General features: G+C 41.0%; 1 protein-coding gene across 1 annotated transcript in view; it reads right to left on the reverse strand.

Annotated features, from left to right (window-relative positions):
- The window catches only part of LMTK2 (lemur tyrosine kinase 2), a 44,661-nt gene extending 29,778 nt beyond the window's left edge, over window positions 1–14,883 (reverse strand). The window contains exons 1-2 of the mRNA XM_068908973.1: window positions 14,724–14,883; window positions 597–721 (exon numbers count right to left, since the gene is read on the reverse strand). Coding sequence (XP_068765074.1) covers window positions 597–721; window positions 14,724–14,883 — 285 coding nt within the window. The remainder of the gene's footprint in view (window positions 1–596; window positions 722–14,723) is intronic.
- Window positions 14,884–16,718: the final 1,835 nt, after the last annotated feature.

Genomic DNA, 16,718 nt, shown 5'->3' on the forward strand with positions numbered 1-16,718 from the left:
AAGAACCTGCTAGAGGTAAAACAGTAAATCATGATCCATTATAAAGTGAGAGCCTGATTTTTAAGGCAGATTTAAACCAAATGATTATTAAAAAAACCTAATGAGCTGAACAATTTTACTCTTTAACAAAATGTTTAAAGCATTTCATTTGAATGAGCAATATGGTAAGGAGGTTCAATTTCTGGTGGATATGTACCTTCAATATCCTTATTTGAGAGGAATGCATTAAATCCTGTCATTATTTTAAAAAACAATAAATTAAAAGAAAACATGGGAAAATATAGGAAGAAAGATCTTTAACTACAGTAAATTTGCCTCAAGTGTACACTTTATTACGAATCCCACTAAATAGTACTGATTTTGAAAATACAAAGATCCCTACTGCAGCCTGGACCAAGTACTGAAAATTACTGGCTGCAGCAATGTTTTACAGCATGCAGATAGACAGTTATTGGCTATTTCAGAAGAGAAAATATACAGTGACATAGAAGGGTCAATAACTGCAGACTATCAGTGTAAGTAATCAGGTATTACGGATATCAGAAGGCAGCCAAGAATACCACTTTGTATATACATGTGTAGCTTCAAATGCTTACCTTGAAATCTATCTCAGGATCTTTACAGCAGGAGACACAGTTTGCAAGCAGTATTACCAGTACTACTAGAGTACATAGAGACAGAATCACAAAAGGTGAGGAAACTTCAGCTGTAGCTCCTTCTCCTAGAGATTAAGACACATGTAGCGTTAAATATATTGGAGCATTTCAAAAACGATCTTCAAAATAGACGTTATATCAACCTGCATTTATTTCAAAACTGGAGTTTGAAAATTTAGCTCTATGATATGATCAAAAATAAAAGAGGATAGAAAGGACATGTTGACAAATATTTCACGCTCTTCCACCTGCCTGCCTGGGTCTGAACTTATTTGATTCAAATGAAGTGACCACAGCCAATATGATTTAGTGATGAGCAATGACAGTCCCAAGAGTCAGGATTCCGGTTTTAGTTGACACATTTTTACAGGTATCTAAACATTCATATTAAAAGTTTGGTTTTTTGAAGACACTTCCCATGAGCTAAAACACCTGTCAAAAGAAAAAAGCAACTAGAAGAAATCCTCCCTTATATTGTGTATAAATTTACTATATTCTGCTACAAGGCAGTCCTGTCTCTTTGAATAAATGTATTACTGAAAGACTGTCAAACACAGAAGTTGCTTATGACAAGTGAAATGCACCTAACCACACACACCCCGGTCTCAATCTCTCGTGAGGGCGATTTGTCTCCATTTCAAGAGTTTTAGAAATGTTCCCTGACTATTTTGTAAACATAATTCCAAACAGCTTCCCAAGCTCATATATATAAAAATCTTCAGCACATTGTCTATAAATGAGTCAGGTTATCGTTACTTACACAGGACCAAAAACCTCACACAGCATTTCATCAAAAACTTAAGTCATTGTCAGGGGAGCTAAATCTGTTTTTAATCCCTGTTTTGATCTTAAGTGGAAAGCAAACATGTATTCGTATCACCCCCTAGGAGACCATGGAACACATCCCGAGGTGTAAGGGTGGGTTTTTTGGTTTGTTCGCTTGTTTATAATAGGTACAGCCATGGGCCTTGAAGACCAGCTGGACTATGGAGCATCTTAGGTATTGCAGCAGCGTTAAAGAAGTTACTCAGTGACAGGTGGCTTGGATTGCCTGGGGTTTTAGGTAGGCAAATATCTAAGTACCAATGGGAATATGTCTAAGTATCAATGCCTGATACAAGGAGAAAGAGTACAATAATAAATAGAATCTCACTAAACAATTTGTTTTTAAAGCAGCTGATCACTAGTTTGAGGAAGGACATACCGACTTGCCTAGCTAGCTCTTCAAACCCTTCAAAACACACTAGGAACAGACATTAAAGGATTCATATAAATAGTCACAGCTTCCCACTGTACTCTACAGAATATTTATGTAACTTAATAACATGTAAAGAGTAAATTGACACAAAGTACTGCTAAAAAGTGTTACCTTTAGGACGATTAAATGTTTTCTGAACAATAAATTACAGACTATCCATACAACAGCAAAGCAGTTAATCAAAAAAATAAGGTTTTCAAACAAATGATACTGTTTTTAGTTTCTGTAATAGCTCTGGCATTCTAATCTCATTAAAGAGCAGGAATACTGCAATTATAAATATCACGCTTTGTTTGAACACAGCCCTACCCCCATGTGAGGCTATACACCACCTTTTAGCCACAAATCTGCAGAAAGACTCTCTCAAGAGGGCTCTCAACAGAACAATTCATATTCATTTAAATTAAGTCTTCTACATAATGCCAGCGTATTTTTCATTTGTGAGCGTCAAAAAAAAAAAAAAAAGGAAGGTAACAGCTGACAGACTGAAAATAACCTATTCCACAAAATGCTTATATTTGCTTAAGTCATGAGATAACTAGATTAGTGTAATAAAAAGAATGCACAGGTAATACAGCTTTAGAAGTTCAGGGGAAATCTCTTGAACTTTATCTAATTGAAACCACATAGTAAAAGGCAGCTTTACTAGGAAAAAAAATTAGACGTTATCAGGTATTACTAATTAAAAGTACTGTTCTGAAGAAGTTTTTTTTCCAAAACCATCCCACCTAATTTCCACACAGCTTCCTCACCTCCACCCAACTTCACTTGGGATCAGAAGCCAACTCACCACAGGCCAAGTATTGAAAAGATACAGATTTTCCCTAATAAACACCACCTGTGAACACATCACCCAATTACAATATCTATTACAAATTATTTGCAGTAGCAGATCAAAATTCCTGAACCTTACTCTTGCACCAGAGACATTCATGAAAATTAGCTGAGCAAAATTAAATCACTAGGTAGAATGAGCTCTGACACCAATAAAGTATCCACACATCTTAAAAGACTGCTATTCAAAGACAAACTTCAGTCCAGATCCTTAAGAGGGAGGTATAACACCCCTCGGCTATCAACTCTACAGAACACAAAAATTATATATATAATAATCAGACATATTTGGAGTTTACAGCACAGTGTAACATCTCCCTTTCGTTGCCTGCATGGCTAACACTGTATACCATGTAAGAAGTGACCTTTGCACCTCTTCCCACAGAAGATAAGCACTGTCAACCACGACTAGCATCCTCCCTCTGCTCCACCAGACCAGCTAACTCTTCTTCTGGATGGTCTTTCTGGTTAGCCCCTCTCACTGAACCTGGAATAATTCTCCCAGCTTGCATTACAGCTAAGTTTGCCACTTCTTTTCAAACCTGACAAAAGGCTTGTGCGTTCAAAAACTATGTATAACCCTGTTACCTATTCTAGTTAAAGAAATGATTGCTACCTATAAACTCTCCTCCCCCGTGTCCTTTGACCATCACAACTGTAACATTAGCATCATTATTTTATGTATTTCCATATAGAAATATCACCATGCTCATATCAACTCGAGATCCCAATTTTGATCCCCCTGAAGTCATCCAGTTACAAGTTATCACAGTCTAACTATGAGAATTCAGACCTCTGGTTTTTTAAATATTTTGTGGCTTCCTCAGCTCCCAATGAGACATAACAAGCACCCACGATCATAAGCTGCATTTATTGCAGAAGTTAGCTGATTGTATATGCACTGCATCTATTTTACATGAAAAAATAATGCCAATATATTTTGGCCGTAATTCCTTCTGTAAACAAACCTGCACATTTATCAAGCCTAAAAGCTAAGTGTTTTGTGTAAGCTATGTTCCTCCCCATAAAGTAATTGTCTCCTTTAAATGTTCTGAAATGGATACAGAAAAATTGCTGCTGTTCATTATGTTGCTTCCTAACCTTATAGATATTCTGTAAATCCCAAGAAAAGAAAGAGCATGAAGTAACAGCGATTAATTGGAGAAGCTAATGAAATTTTAAAAAAAAAAGGTAATGAGCACCTTTGAAGAGGCAGCTAAGCATTAACAGTTCATTAAGAGGAGGAAAGATATTTAAACTTCCAAAAGCACAAGGAAAATTTCACAAACCAAGGTATACAAAGATGCTTAATGCAAAAAAATGCCAATTACCATGGGAAGTTTCTGCAGCCCTTACAGAATAGCATTTCAGATAACTCCTGCAAATAAGTTCTACTTTAAGAATTACAAAATCTACTTCTATTTGGATAAACCTTGACGTCTCTCTTACACAGTCATTAATAAGTAATATTTTTAATTTGTGCTTCTTTGGAAAATATGAACAAAAATTAAACTTGAAATTATAACAACTTATGACTGGGCTTAAGTTCATAAGTGAAGTTATTTTAATAGCTTGCATAAGCTATTACAAAGTCAGTAATGCAAGTCACTGACGAAGCATAAGGGATGTTTAATTCCTTCTTTTGTTTGTGAATTGTGAAAGTATGAAAGAGCGAGAGCTATTTATTTTCAGACCCTGAGAGATAAAGCAACCAGAAATAAATTAGTTCAATTAAACACAGGAGACCATTGTATATAGTTATTGCAGGAAATAACTTTGTTTTCTCTCATTTAAAAAAAAAAAGAGAAAACATATTTTAACTTAAACCTAAATAAAACTAAGCAATAAATACTGCTCACCATTTCATAACAAATGTGGAAGGTAAGCATCTTAACATAGTAGATTCTAAAAGTACAACATTCATTAAGTTCACTCAGCATTATCATCTCAGCTAAAGAAAGCACATTTAACATCTCTGTACTCAACAACAAGCTACTACATCTTAAGATGCATCCAGAAATCAGGAGGAGTTCCTCAGGAAATTAACTGCAAGACAGATGCAAGAAAATAATATACATAAAATGCTAACAATATAGGACTTCCTGTCTTTTAATATACACTGTCTGGACTACATTAGTCACTCAGCAGGAGGAAGATATATGGAGTTTATCAATACTATATTAAAATAAGATTTAGCATGTTTGTGTTACTGTATGTGTTACTGCGTGGTTAACGCAACATAATGCTTTGCAGAGTTTTACACTGGTGAGTGTCACATCTCAAAATGACATCTAGATGATCCCAAGTAATGAATACACAAGATAAGGACTTCTTTCAAAGCTTCAGTGTTACATACGGATTCTATGCTGTTATTTACTTGTTTTTTAGAAGCGCCCAGTATCATAAATAATTCAAAGCCTAAACAGATATTTAATTAACAGCTATTGAGGCAAATTCTTCAGCACCTCCGGAGATCATTACGTAAGTAAATTTCACACTTTAAATTTGATCACAGCAAATATCTGAGGTCAAATCCTGTACCCAGGCAAGCACGTGAACAGGTTCACTGAAAAAACCACCACGATAAACTATGCTGCCATTCTGGGGATGAAGTGTAAACATGAACATGTGCTTCCACATGTAGTAGCACACTTCAAGGGGTAGAAAAACGCCACTTTCATACAAAGCATTTTTCAAAGCAATTTATGTAGGTCAGGATCCTGTTCACCTCCCAAAGTTTCTCTCAAATCTATTTTCTTCATAAGACAGTTCACTTATCTACCAAATTTAGCAACTATGCAAAGAAAAGTTGAGCTTTCAGCACAGCAATCTAGAGCCGGTTTCTTACTCTATCCCATTTCCAAGTCTCCCCCCCAGTCCTCCCAAATACCCACTTGTGTTCTCCACCTATGGCATCCTATGCTACCATTGATTAGGAGCAACACATACCAACTAGCCAAATGGTAGGCTCATGCTCGCTTGCCAGCCCACTGCCACCTCAGCATGGACACAGGACCAGCGGGCAACGGCCTGTCCCCTATTAGGCGCAGCAGGCGACCTCTCTTACCCCAAACAGTTATCAAAACTCATGATACTCGCAGGAGCTTGAGCTCTGCCTCTCTGAAAATTTGGTTCAGTGTGATTAATCATGTTATTAAGAGTGGAAAAATGCAATCACACAGACCTCATTCTTCAGAAAATCAGGCTAAAAAAAGCATGATGCTGCACAAAATTCTCAAGCTTGGGAAAAAAGAATAGTAAATGTATACGACAGACTCACTACTGTGATAAAGGCAGTGCAAGGCCCAGATAAAATAAGCATTACTAGGGCACCGTGAACTTCAAGGGAGCATCTGAATTTAAGCTTTCAGCACAGTAGTTGCTATGCGACAACAGTCTCGCTGCATAAGCAAGAGCCTCTTTTCTTTCAAGAGCAGCTATATAAATTGCAGTCCTGTACTAACAGCTATAACTGTTCCAGCATCAATGTAGCATGACAGCAGTCACTTAAACTTGAACATCCTCAAATTGTATGATCATGGACAGAGATGTTACTTTACATCACCAAGTCAGAGCAGCCAAGCCTTTAAAATACTAGCGAGTGACTAAATCTAACTTTGCTCACTAGTTACCTCCACAGTATCTGACCTTGTCACAAATTTGAACGGTTTACTTAATTGTGGCCATAACAGTTACTAATGCGACCACGTTCTAAATGTAGCACCACTCTAATTCATTGCATTTTTGTAAATGACTTTAAAAGCTACCCTTAATTTCCTAAATAACGTTGTCATTTTCTTCTATGCTAGCAGCTAAGCGGGAAAGCATTCTTGAACCCTACTGGGTTCTTCCTAAGTGAGATTTTTAGATCATTATCTTCTCTTATAAAGGGCTTTTCCTGCATTTATTTACTCCATGAAATCTCCAAAGCTTTGCTAGCTCATATGCACAAAACCAATACAGACACACCTAAGCCCGTGAGTTTTGAAGGCCTACAGGCAACACACAGAACCTTAAAGCAAAAGCCTCTCTGAAACAATTTTAGACATATCATTGCATAATGTCCGAGTTGTATGACAAGTTAAAGCATAGCATGCAGTGGAACCTCTGTATTCCCCCAAAAGAGCGCTCAAGAGCACATTCCATCAGTTACTTCATCCCTGTCATCTCACATTTTTCCTCTCATGCTCCATTTAATAACTAAGCCAAAAACAGCATCATTTTTGTGAGTAAGTTTCAACAGAAATTTCCACAGTACCATTGTTCAGTTGTGCAGTGCTGTATTATAATAGGCTTTAAAAATCAACTTTAACTTTATGTATTAGAACTACCTTCAAAACACCATTATCCTTCAACTGAGATGTAAAGCTGAAAATTCAAACTGTTGAAAATTAACTGAAGGAGCGATATTCAAAACCTTTCCCTCTCATGACTGTGTTATGACTGTCCTTATACTGAATAGGGCAAAGCTTGCATAACAAAGTAACCTTTGCTGTGGTATTAGAAATATATATTTATGCAAAAGCACTTTGTCATCTTATTCTTTTTCATTCTTCCCTACAACCACAGAAAACCCTAATTACTAGATACAATCTCAAGTGAAAAATACTTACAAACTCGAAGCTACAGCTGTCCAAATTACTGTGCACACTTGTATTTAATCTTTCAAAAAACAAAAGTCAGCAAGACAAACTATTTCCTGCCTAAATCTGAATTGCCTTACAGGGCCTAAATCAAAGTCCCAACGCTTAGAAAGATGCGCCTAAGATGACAAGACCTGCAGCAGTAGCGGAAAAATCACATGCAACTTATTTTGTTGCCGTATTCTTCCAGGCAGAAACTGAAATATTTCCCCTCTCTCCACTCAACTTGGCCATCACAGTCCCCACTTCATCCTAGACCCCTATTATTTAAAGCCCTCATGAGGGGATGGGGAGGACACAGAATGAAAGGCCAATACCCATGCACAGGTAATCCTTTTGAAAATCCACCAGCTTTTCTTCTTTGCAACAAATAATCATCAGAAATAAAGGTAAGAAAGACAGTAAATGGCAATTTTCTACAGAGGTTTCCCCATGAAGCAATAAAAGACTCTGCTTCCCACCTCACACACACACACTCTTGCGTAGCTCTACAGGGACAAAAGCCAGTATATTAATTAAACATGTTTTGCAGACATGTGACTAAAATCACTATTGTCCTATGCAAGATGTTTCAATGCATTCAAGAAGAAACACTAGCTACTTCATATCATGACTGGATGTATAACTATACCAACAATTCTTGGAAATTGTCTCAGTCCTCCTATTTTTCCTTAGGAAGGATGCAAGGAGTCTATCCAATCATTAAGCCAGTACTTTTCCGAAGTATTTTATCCCACGTTCTCCTTATATATTTTTTGCAGCACGCTGTTACTGCTAGGAACTACAGCTGCTCAAGTCCACGTCATAGGTAAGGCTGGCACAGGTTGCATGTCCTAAGGCAAGAATACCTAGGGCAATGCTGTGTTCTCATCCATTTCAGCATCCTCAATACTGCACAGCTCCAACCCTCTTTTTTTCCTCCCGCAAAACACACTTTTCCAGGTGCACCTGAATGTTGGCTGAACAGTTAGCAGCTAATAAAATTAAGAACTGGGTTTACCTTTACATTTATGTCCTCAGTCTATTATTCTACAATTCTTCCCAGTAATGTCAAAGAATTACTCACACAACAGCATACTGCTCTATTTTAATAAGGATTAAAATACAGGCTAGCACTTTAAGCATTTGCAGAGCACAATCAGCTTGAAGCTTCACACAGCCTTAGAATCACGTTTGCACACAGCAACGCAGGCTAAACAGGTAAAAAACAGACATGCCAAAAAATTACATATCTTGTGTTTTCATGACAGCGTATGTAGAAAATCCAGGTAGCATTATATCTTGTAAAAGTATGATCTGATTCTTAACTATGGGGGAGTGGTTGCTTTTAAAGAATTCTGCAAAGCTTGCTTTATTCTACACTGCTAGATACTGCTTTTAACAACCAATTCCTGGTCAAGTACAATTTGATCTCATGTGCTTTTTACAATTTCTCCAATAGTCTGGCACAGGGGCCGAAAGGTTTCCAACAGGGTAGACAATAGCCACTTTAAGCAGCATGAGAAGATTACACATCTTGGTATCTCAAAACATCAGAAGTACCTGCAGCATGCAGACCAAATCAGCATCTCTCTCTCTCCCCCACCTCCACTTGATAGGTATACAACCTATTAACATATATCATTTTTGAAGACAGGCATTTCTTCTGGTTCATGTGAAAAGAGTCAATACATGTAATGCTTCATGGGATGCGATTTTCTGGAATTTTGATCACGCAATAGATGCATTGGCAACTCTGACATGAGACTGGAATAAAAAAATACAGGAAAGGCAGCAAGAACCAACAGTTTGCCAAAAGAGCTTATTCAACTCCATTTCTCATCCCTGCTCATTTCTGAAGGACCCTAGGATACAGATTAGCAGAGAACAGGCCATAGCATAGATCATTGATTCTGGATAACTGGATCTTAAAGTGACTGAACTGAAAGCTTAAAGCCAGCACTCAGAAGTCTACTGCTATACTTTTCTACACCTCTTTCATGCCAAATAAATTTCAGGTTGCAAAGGCAGTTCTAAAAATTTGCATCACTCTTAAGTCATTGCAGTGGTATTTCCTTACCACTGAAGAAATTTTTTTTTTTTTTAAGTGTAATGTTGGACAAGGTGTTACTTTGGACCAGCACTTCATACTAACAAAAGCCATCAGAAGACAAGTGACTGACACAGCCTCCTTCACTCAGTCACACGAACTAAGCTGTATCTGGCACAGCACCTTTTTGCTACAGGTTGTACTTACAGTGCTTACACCTAACACAGACTGAAACAGCTATCTGGACACAGTTTATATGTTTCCTATTATACAAGGATTTCTACAGAACATTTATAGTACCATTGATGTCGCTCAAGTCCTTTCACAACTGCAGTACAATGAAAACAAAGGGTTTATAGAGAGTGACAGCAGTGACAAAGCTATTGCAAATCATATCCAGAGCCTTATCATACTCCGGACACTAGATGCATGCATTAAGTAGAAAGGCAGACAAAGTAGTAAGATCTAAAGAAAACTCTAGTACTACACACACTGTCCTGCAACTGCAGAAACAGGGCATTAGGACTGAGCAAGATGCAGAAACAAAGAACTTGATTTTCACTGCCTCTGGCATGATATTGATTGAGGATCCCTGTATCCTACACAGGTAAGTCACGCATGCGTAGTGATTGAACCCAAACTATGGCAAAGGTCCAGAAGAGTGACTACTGTTAAGGCTTGCCCAACAGTTGTTCATTTGCCCTCCAAAATATAGAAGTCTTTCCTTTTGTGCTTTTCAAATAGGATGCTGCATTTGACTATATAAGACAAACTCCTTTTTTATAAGGGACCTATGGCAAAAATAGCGCTAACCAATGGGGGTCTTTCAAACTGATGGCCCAGACCTGATGCTATGAGCACATACTTTTAGACTGTTTCTGACCAGTGTCATCTTAATAAGCTACAATGATACTTGAGAAATTATTAAATACACCCAAGCATCAAAGCAGGCATCAAAGATGTGAGAAATTAACTTTAAAAGTGGCCTCCTCCTATAAAACTATCAAAGTGCTTTCGCTGGTCGCAAACTCCAGATACTTTCTAGCCAGAGAAAGCAGATCAAACCTGTGAACAAGGCCTTGCACATTTGAGGGACGTTCCTGTGGGCCAAAGAGCCTTACCTCAGAGAGACAAATTCACAGATAGAAATAAAAGACAAAATACAACTTAACAGCTCTAGCTCTACAACTATTATACATCTGGGACAAAAGTTCAAAAAAAAAAGTAAACAAATCAAAAAAATCTAATGCTTGAAAGGGAAGAGAAGTGTTAGATGAGCAGACCACTCCCAAGAAAACTAAACCACTAATTAAAGTCCCTACTTTACAATCAAGATCTTTCTTAACTTCAAGTGGTCCGAGTCTCTAACTTGCACAGATTTAGAAAATCGTTTTCCTTATTAGGTGCAAGTGTCATGCAACTCTTGCCTGGTACCAAACCACAGATCACCATCACAAGTGAGGAATTCCTAGTGAAACACCACGCCACAGCAACTGAAAAGCAACAGTTTCCCCAAGAGTCGATCCAGGCTAAAACATTCATCTTAGCAAGAAAAAAAAACTCCCAAAATTCCACCTCAGAATATATCTGTCATCTATGGCCAACTTGAAGCTACTAGATATAGTTGCACAAACATCTAGGTACTCTATATATAGATGCTTCTGAATACTATACACCAATTCCTAAGTGCTTTTTCCTGGATTTGTACATGATCAGGCTTTTCAACAAGTCACTGCCACTATGTTCAACAGGTCCAGGAAGAAAGTCCCAAGACTGAGGTTCGCAGTACAAATCAAGAGAGCGCGTAGGCACCAGTCCAGCTATTTCTATTCAATTTAATAGGCCATGTAATTCGTTATAAATGTAGAATTGAACACAAACTTTAAAAATGTTACCACCTATTCAAGTTTTACAGGAAAACATGAATATTTTTGGAGTCCCTGTTCCTTTTTATTTGGAAGGACTTCAGATATTATAGAAATGCTAGAAATATTTTGTCTGACATTACATACATAACTGATTCAGAATCCATTTTTTTTTGGAGAGAGAGCTGAATTGAGGTCAAGTATGAAAATTCAAGTCAGAAGAACAGAAAGAAAACCTGAATTTGAATGTAAAGCTGTATCATAGTAAAGGAGAAGTGTCAGATTACAGCACAGTATGTTTGCCTGCAAAACACCGCTACTAAAGAATATTTCCTAAATGCCTTTCCTTGAGCCACATAATATAAAAGCCTTACTAAAAATTGAAGTCATCTTAGCCTGACGTGCTCCGGTAAAAATCACTAATACTCCATAGGCTCAAAACAATTACACCGCTTCAATTCTATGAACTTCTTTGTTTTGATCAGCTAGACAGTGAAATTGTTCAAAGGCTGACATCAGATCTATTACAATGCATATTAGTATCCTCTTTTTCCATCCACAGAATAAATCAAGCCTACATCGGTCAAAGTATTTTTAGCTGGTAGCATCTTCAACATCTTGTTTTTCCCCTTTTCCATAATAATTGCTATGAACTATACCAGGGGAATGATTCTAAAAATTAGTTTCTTTTAAATCCTCTTTATTGGAAAAAAATCTTTTAACTAGGAAGAGGTTAGAAATATAACCTGAAAAAAAGCAAGATGAATATACAACACATCATCAATGCCTTCCTCAATCTGCAAACACTACAAAGCCATACTTACAAAGAACTGCTTCATTCATCTCGATTGAGGCTCTGGGAATTTCACAATTCTGGGGCCGTAGAATCTGGCATACTTCCACAATACCACAAAACGGAGCATTTTTAAACAAGGAACCCAGTCTCGTCTTGCTAGAACTTGTTCCCAGCAACTTCCTGCTTTCCAGCTTCCTCCCCAAAAGATAAGTTAATTATGAGTACAGTCCATGAACTATCCATGAAGTTCACCAGTACAAATACAAGCACATATCCTTTCCTCCTTTTTCTGTGATTTCCCATCTTTCCTGTAGAGTGCTCCGGGCAACAAACATCAAAACGCATCCTCACTGTCACAGAAGCAACCCCTCTTGCCAGGCAAAGAATTGTGGAACCTTGAAGTAACTCTGAAACAAGTTATTCAAATTTTTTTTTTTTTTGAAAAGCCCATTAAAATCTTCACAGGCTTACAACTTGTAAGTATTAGGCTGAGGGTTATGGTGAACTGCAAAAATTGCCAAGCCCCAGAATAGAGAGTACTATTTAGGTCCCACACTTCAAAAAACATCAATCACAGGTCCTAAATACAGGAAGCCAAAGCAGCCTGTCATGGAATAGATGAGAGAGGAATTCACAATAGGGCTGAAGTTGTTCTCAAACAAGTCAAATACCTACTAACCTCCAAAAATAAACCCAATGATTTGTCTTCTAGGCAGCTTTTTAAATTTGTCTGCTGTGACTGAGGAAGTTCAAGATAAGAATCATTTCATTGTCCACTGATAAGCTACTCAATGGGGGAGGGAGGAAGAATTCCTGAAGCTTTCCAGCTGGTTGCTGTTTTATTGATGATACTAGAGTTATGACAGGACATGTTGCAGACTAAGATACTATTGCGCACAAAACCACTTGTACACATTATTTCATTCAGTAGAAAGCCTTGCCAGCAAAAACTACGCCAGTGATATTGGAAAAGGTCTCTCTTGAAGCTTTAAAGGCTTAAGTAATAAATAACTTTCAATAAAATGTAACTCAAATGCACAACTTCTTACTATAAAGATAAACATACAGCACAAAGCAGCAGTTCCATTTCCCAAATTTCAGAGTCTTCCATGACAGGATATGACCATTTGCTAAACTTCAAGTAACATCCCATACATGCGTGTTTTAGCCTAAGATTATAGCCGAAGACAGCATATAAAATTACAGTATCTCATTCATTTTCTATTAGTCTACAATTACAACAATTAACAATCCTGCACTTAACATACCCGATTTGCTTTTTTTTAATTTGTTTTTGCTTTGATTTTTAAATAGCATTAATGCTAGCTCTTCCACTGCGTGCAATCAACTTTTCATTCCGAGAATGAAGCTCATTACCAGCATTAGAGAAACCAATGTTTTGAGCTCCCAGCTTCGTAAAATACACAGCATAGCCCTGACAGCAAAGACGAGTTTAAATTTAAAATAAGGTAGGCTACCCTGAGAATACATGATGCATATAGTCCAATGTCTTCTACCGTCAAATAGAAAGGTTACCCGCATTTCAAGGAGAAATAAGATATAGAAAGGAGAAGAACTCCACCAGTCACAAAACTGACTTTGCCATCTTATCTTATGGCTGGATGACAAATTAATATTATTTGAACAATCTCGAAACAACTCATTGAGTGAGAAAACTCATTTAATCTCAAAAGAAATACACGTTTGACTGGTAAATTTCTCTTTCTCAAAAATTTACATTTATGGAAAGCAAGAAGGAAGGCTGATAGGAGGAGTAATGAGCAATTCAGAAATGTTGGGGGGGGGGGATCAAAAACAAAGGAACAGATTCCACTCCCAGGTTTGTTACTTTCTGTGGAACAGCAGACACATTACCTAATCTCTGTGCTTCAGACCTCTCCCTTTCCCCCTCCTCCTCTCCTCTGAACATATCGTCTATTTCAGCTGAAAACTCTTGGCACCTGGGACCGCACCTGTGCATTTGAACCGTGCCTAACAAAACTCTGCCCCAGTGTAATTTGACGCTTCCGGGCCCTAATGAAACACCTACGAGTAGAGGTGATTGTTACCTGTCAGCACTAGTAAGCTTTTAAACAGTCATTCATCAGACCAAGAAAACGCATTTTTCAGTTTGCCTTTTTAAGGCAGACAGGAAAATAAGCGAGATACTCGAAGGAAGCCAGCGTTACCTAACACAGGAGACAAACAAATGCAAACTACATGACCATTCAGAGAGACTGCGGCGGCGGCGGGGGGGGGGGGGGGGGGGAACTCGCCTAACCTGACCGGAAACGAGGGAAGCGACGTCTGCCCCGAGGAGCCTCCACCCAAGATCGGGTCCCAGTGATTCACAGGCAAAATAATAAAAAGAAGCGTCACACGGGGGAGACACGCGGAGGCTCGCAGGGCAGCCGCGTCGGGAAGGACGTGCGGGTGCGCCAACGCGGGGCGCGGGCAGCTCCGCCCGACTCGGGCGCGCAAGGCGGCAGGCGGCCGCGGGCGGCACGACAGGCGCCCCCAGGCCGGCGGCGGCAGAGCGCGGGCGCGGCCCAGCCCGCGGCACGCCGCGGCCGGCGACCCCGCAGCCCCCGCCCGCCGCCTCCCCCCGCAGCTCCCCGCCGCCGCCGCCTCCCGCGCCTCACCTGCACCTGCCGGCGGAAGCGGAGCCGCCCCGCCGCTCCCCAGCAGCGGCGACAGCAGCAGCGCCAGCCCGAGCCCGAGCCGGGGCGCCAGGGGCAGCGGGCCGCCCCCCCGCGGCCCGACGCCCCCGCCGGGCCCCCCGCGCCGCCGCCGCCGCCGCATCCCCTGCGCTCCGGGCCTCAGGCTCGGCGCCGAACGCGGGGCTCGAGGCTCTCAGTGCCGCCGGCGCGTCCCCGCGGCAGCCGCTGCCCCCCGCCGCCGCCGCCGCGCGGCTGCCCGCGGCATCGGAGCCCGCACCCCTCACGCAACCCCGTCGGCCCCGGCAGGCGCCGCCGCCGCCATCTTCCGGGCTACCTGACCGGGCGGGGTGGAGCCCGCTGTCGACTGATAGCCCAAGGAGCCAATCGACCGGCGCCGCCCGCTCAGGGGGCGGGATCGTTGGCTGGGCCGGGGCTAATCCGTGATTGACAGCCAGTTCCGCCAGTCGCTCCGCACGGAGCGAGGGAGGCCGAGCGAAGGCCGCGGCGCGAGAACGGCAAGGCCTGCTTGCCAATCAACCCGCCCTCCGGGCGATGGGAGAGGGGCGGGCTTTTCCCCCCGATTGAAGGCGCGCTCCGCCAATCGGTTCCCGAGGGCGGGAGCAGGAGGCGGGGCTTGGCTGAGACGCGGGGGAGCAGAGGGAACAGCGCCGCCTGGAGGCGCCCCCGCCCGCCCCCGGTCCCGGTCCCGGCCCGCCGGCCCCGTGAGGCGCGGCCCCGGCGCGGCGGGAGGCCGCAGCCCCTCGGCACGGCTCCCCCGGGGCAGAAGCGCAGGCCCAAATCCCCGCCCGGCCCGGGGCCCCGCGGGGACGGACCCGGCAGGGTGGCGGCCGAGCTGCCCGCCAGGCGGAGCCCTGTCGCACTGGCCCCGCGGGGGGACGAGCAGGGTTCGGACATGAAGGGTTCGGACCCTGGTTTGGGTTTGGGTTTGGAGTTCTTCTGAGCCTGAAGCCCGTGAAACGAGGTGGTGGTTTTAAGCGGCGCCAACGGAAGCGTTAATCCTAAGCAACCTCTATACAGGGAGGAAACGGGGAAGTGTCGCGTGACCAACAAACTAGAGTTCCATTTTCCCAATAATTTAGCAGAAAGGCTAATTATGTCAAGATTATGTAATGAATTTGAGAGAACAAATTGTCCAAGGAAATGTACAATGAGTGCACCCCTGGGACTTCACGAAAGGAAAGTCTTGGGCTCAAAGTAGTCCTTCGAACACGATGTCCAGGAAGACACAAACGTAAACCTAAATCCTTCTGTAAGGACTTTTTTTCTAGGGTAATCTTTCTCGTACCAGAGGCATCTACTTAAAATCAAACTACTTTTCTGTTATCAAGCCAGTGTTTATGCTCAGCTATCCTCTCTCTGGCTTGAAGACACTAATTGCATAATCATATGACCCATATTTTTTAAAGTGTTCTAATTAGTTTTTTTTTTTTTTTTCCAAGGGAAATATTTTCTTGCACAGTGACATGGAGGACAAGTTTCTCTTTTGCTGCTTTAATAAACTATTATTAATGCATTATGCTGCTTATTGCGAAAATAACAAAAAATGCAATACAAAACAGTAAACAGTTCCAAAGTATTCCTTGTCCGGCTGTCGGTAGATGTTATGGACGAAGGCAATATTTGACCCTTCCCGTTTGAAGTCAGTAATATGTAATATGTGGTTCGTTGTTTTTTTTCATGTACAAACTACCACTACTTCAATTTAAATAGGTCAGCACTGATGTAAAAGTGATGCAGATGAAAAGCATGCAGTTGGGTTTCTGTCTAGATGATAGACTGAAATATCTAGTGAAATATTTTTGCAGACTTCAGGTTTAGTCCCTCAGTGGACTTCTGCACTCCATCAAATCTCCCTTCCTTGAGTATGGACATCATGGCTGAGGCCCCTGTATGTGAATGTGTCTCCCTCTAGCAGACATTATATCCACATTTTTTATGACGGTTATCCACACTACA

Source organism: Struthio camelus, chromosome 15 (assembly GCF_040807025.1).
Source record: "Struthio camelus isolate bStrCam1 chromosome 15, bStrCam1.hap1, whole genome shotgun sequence".
In the NCBI taxonomy this organism is placed as follows: domain Eukaryota; kingdom Metazoa; phylum Chordata; class Aves; order Struthioniformes; family Struthionidae; genus Struthio; species Struthio camelus.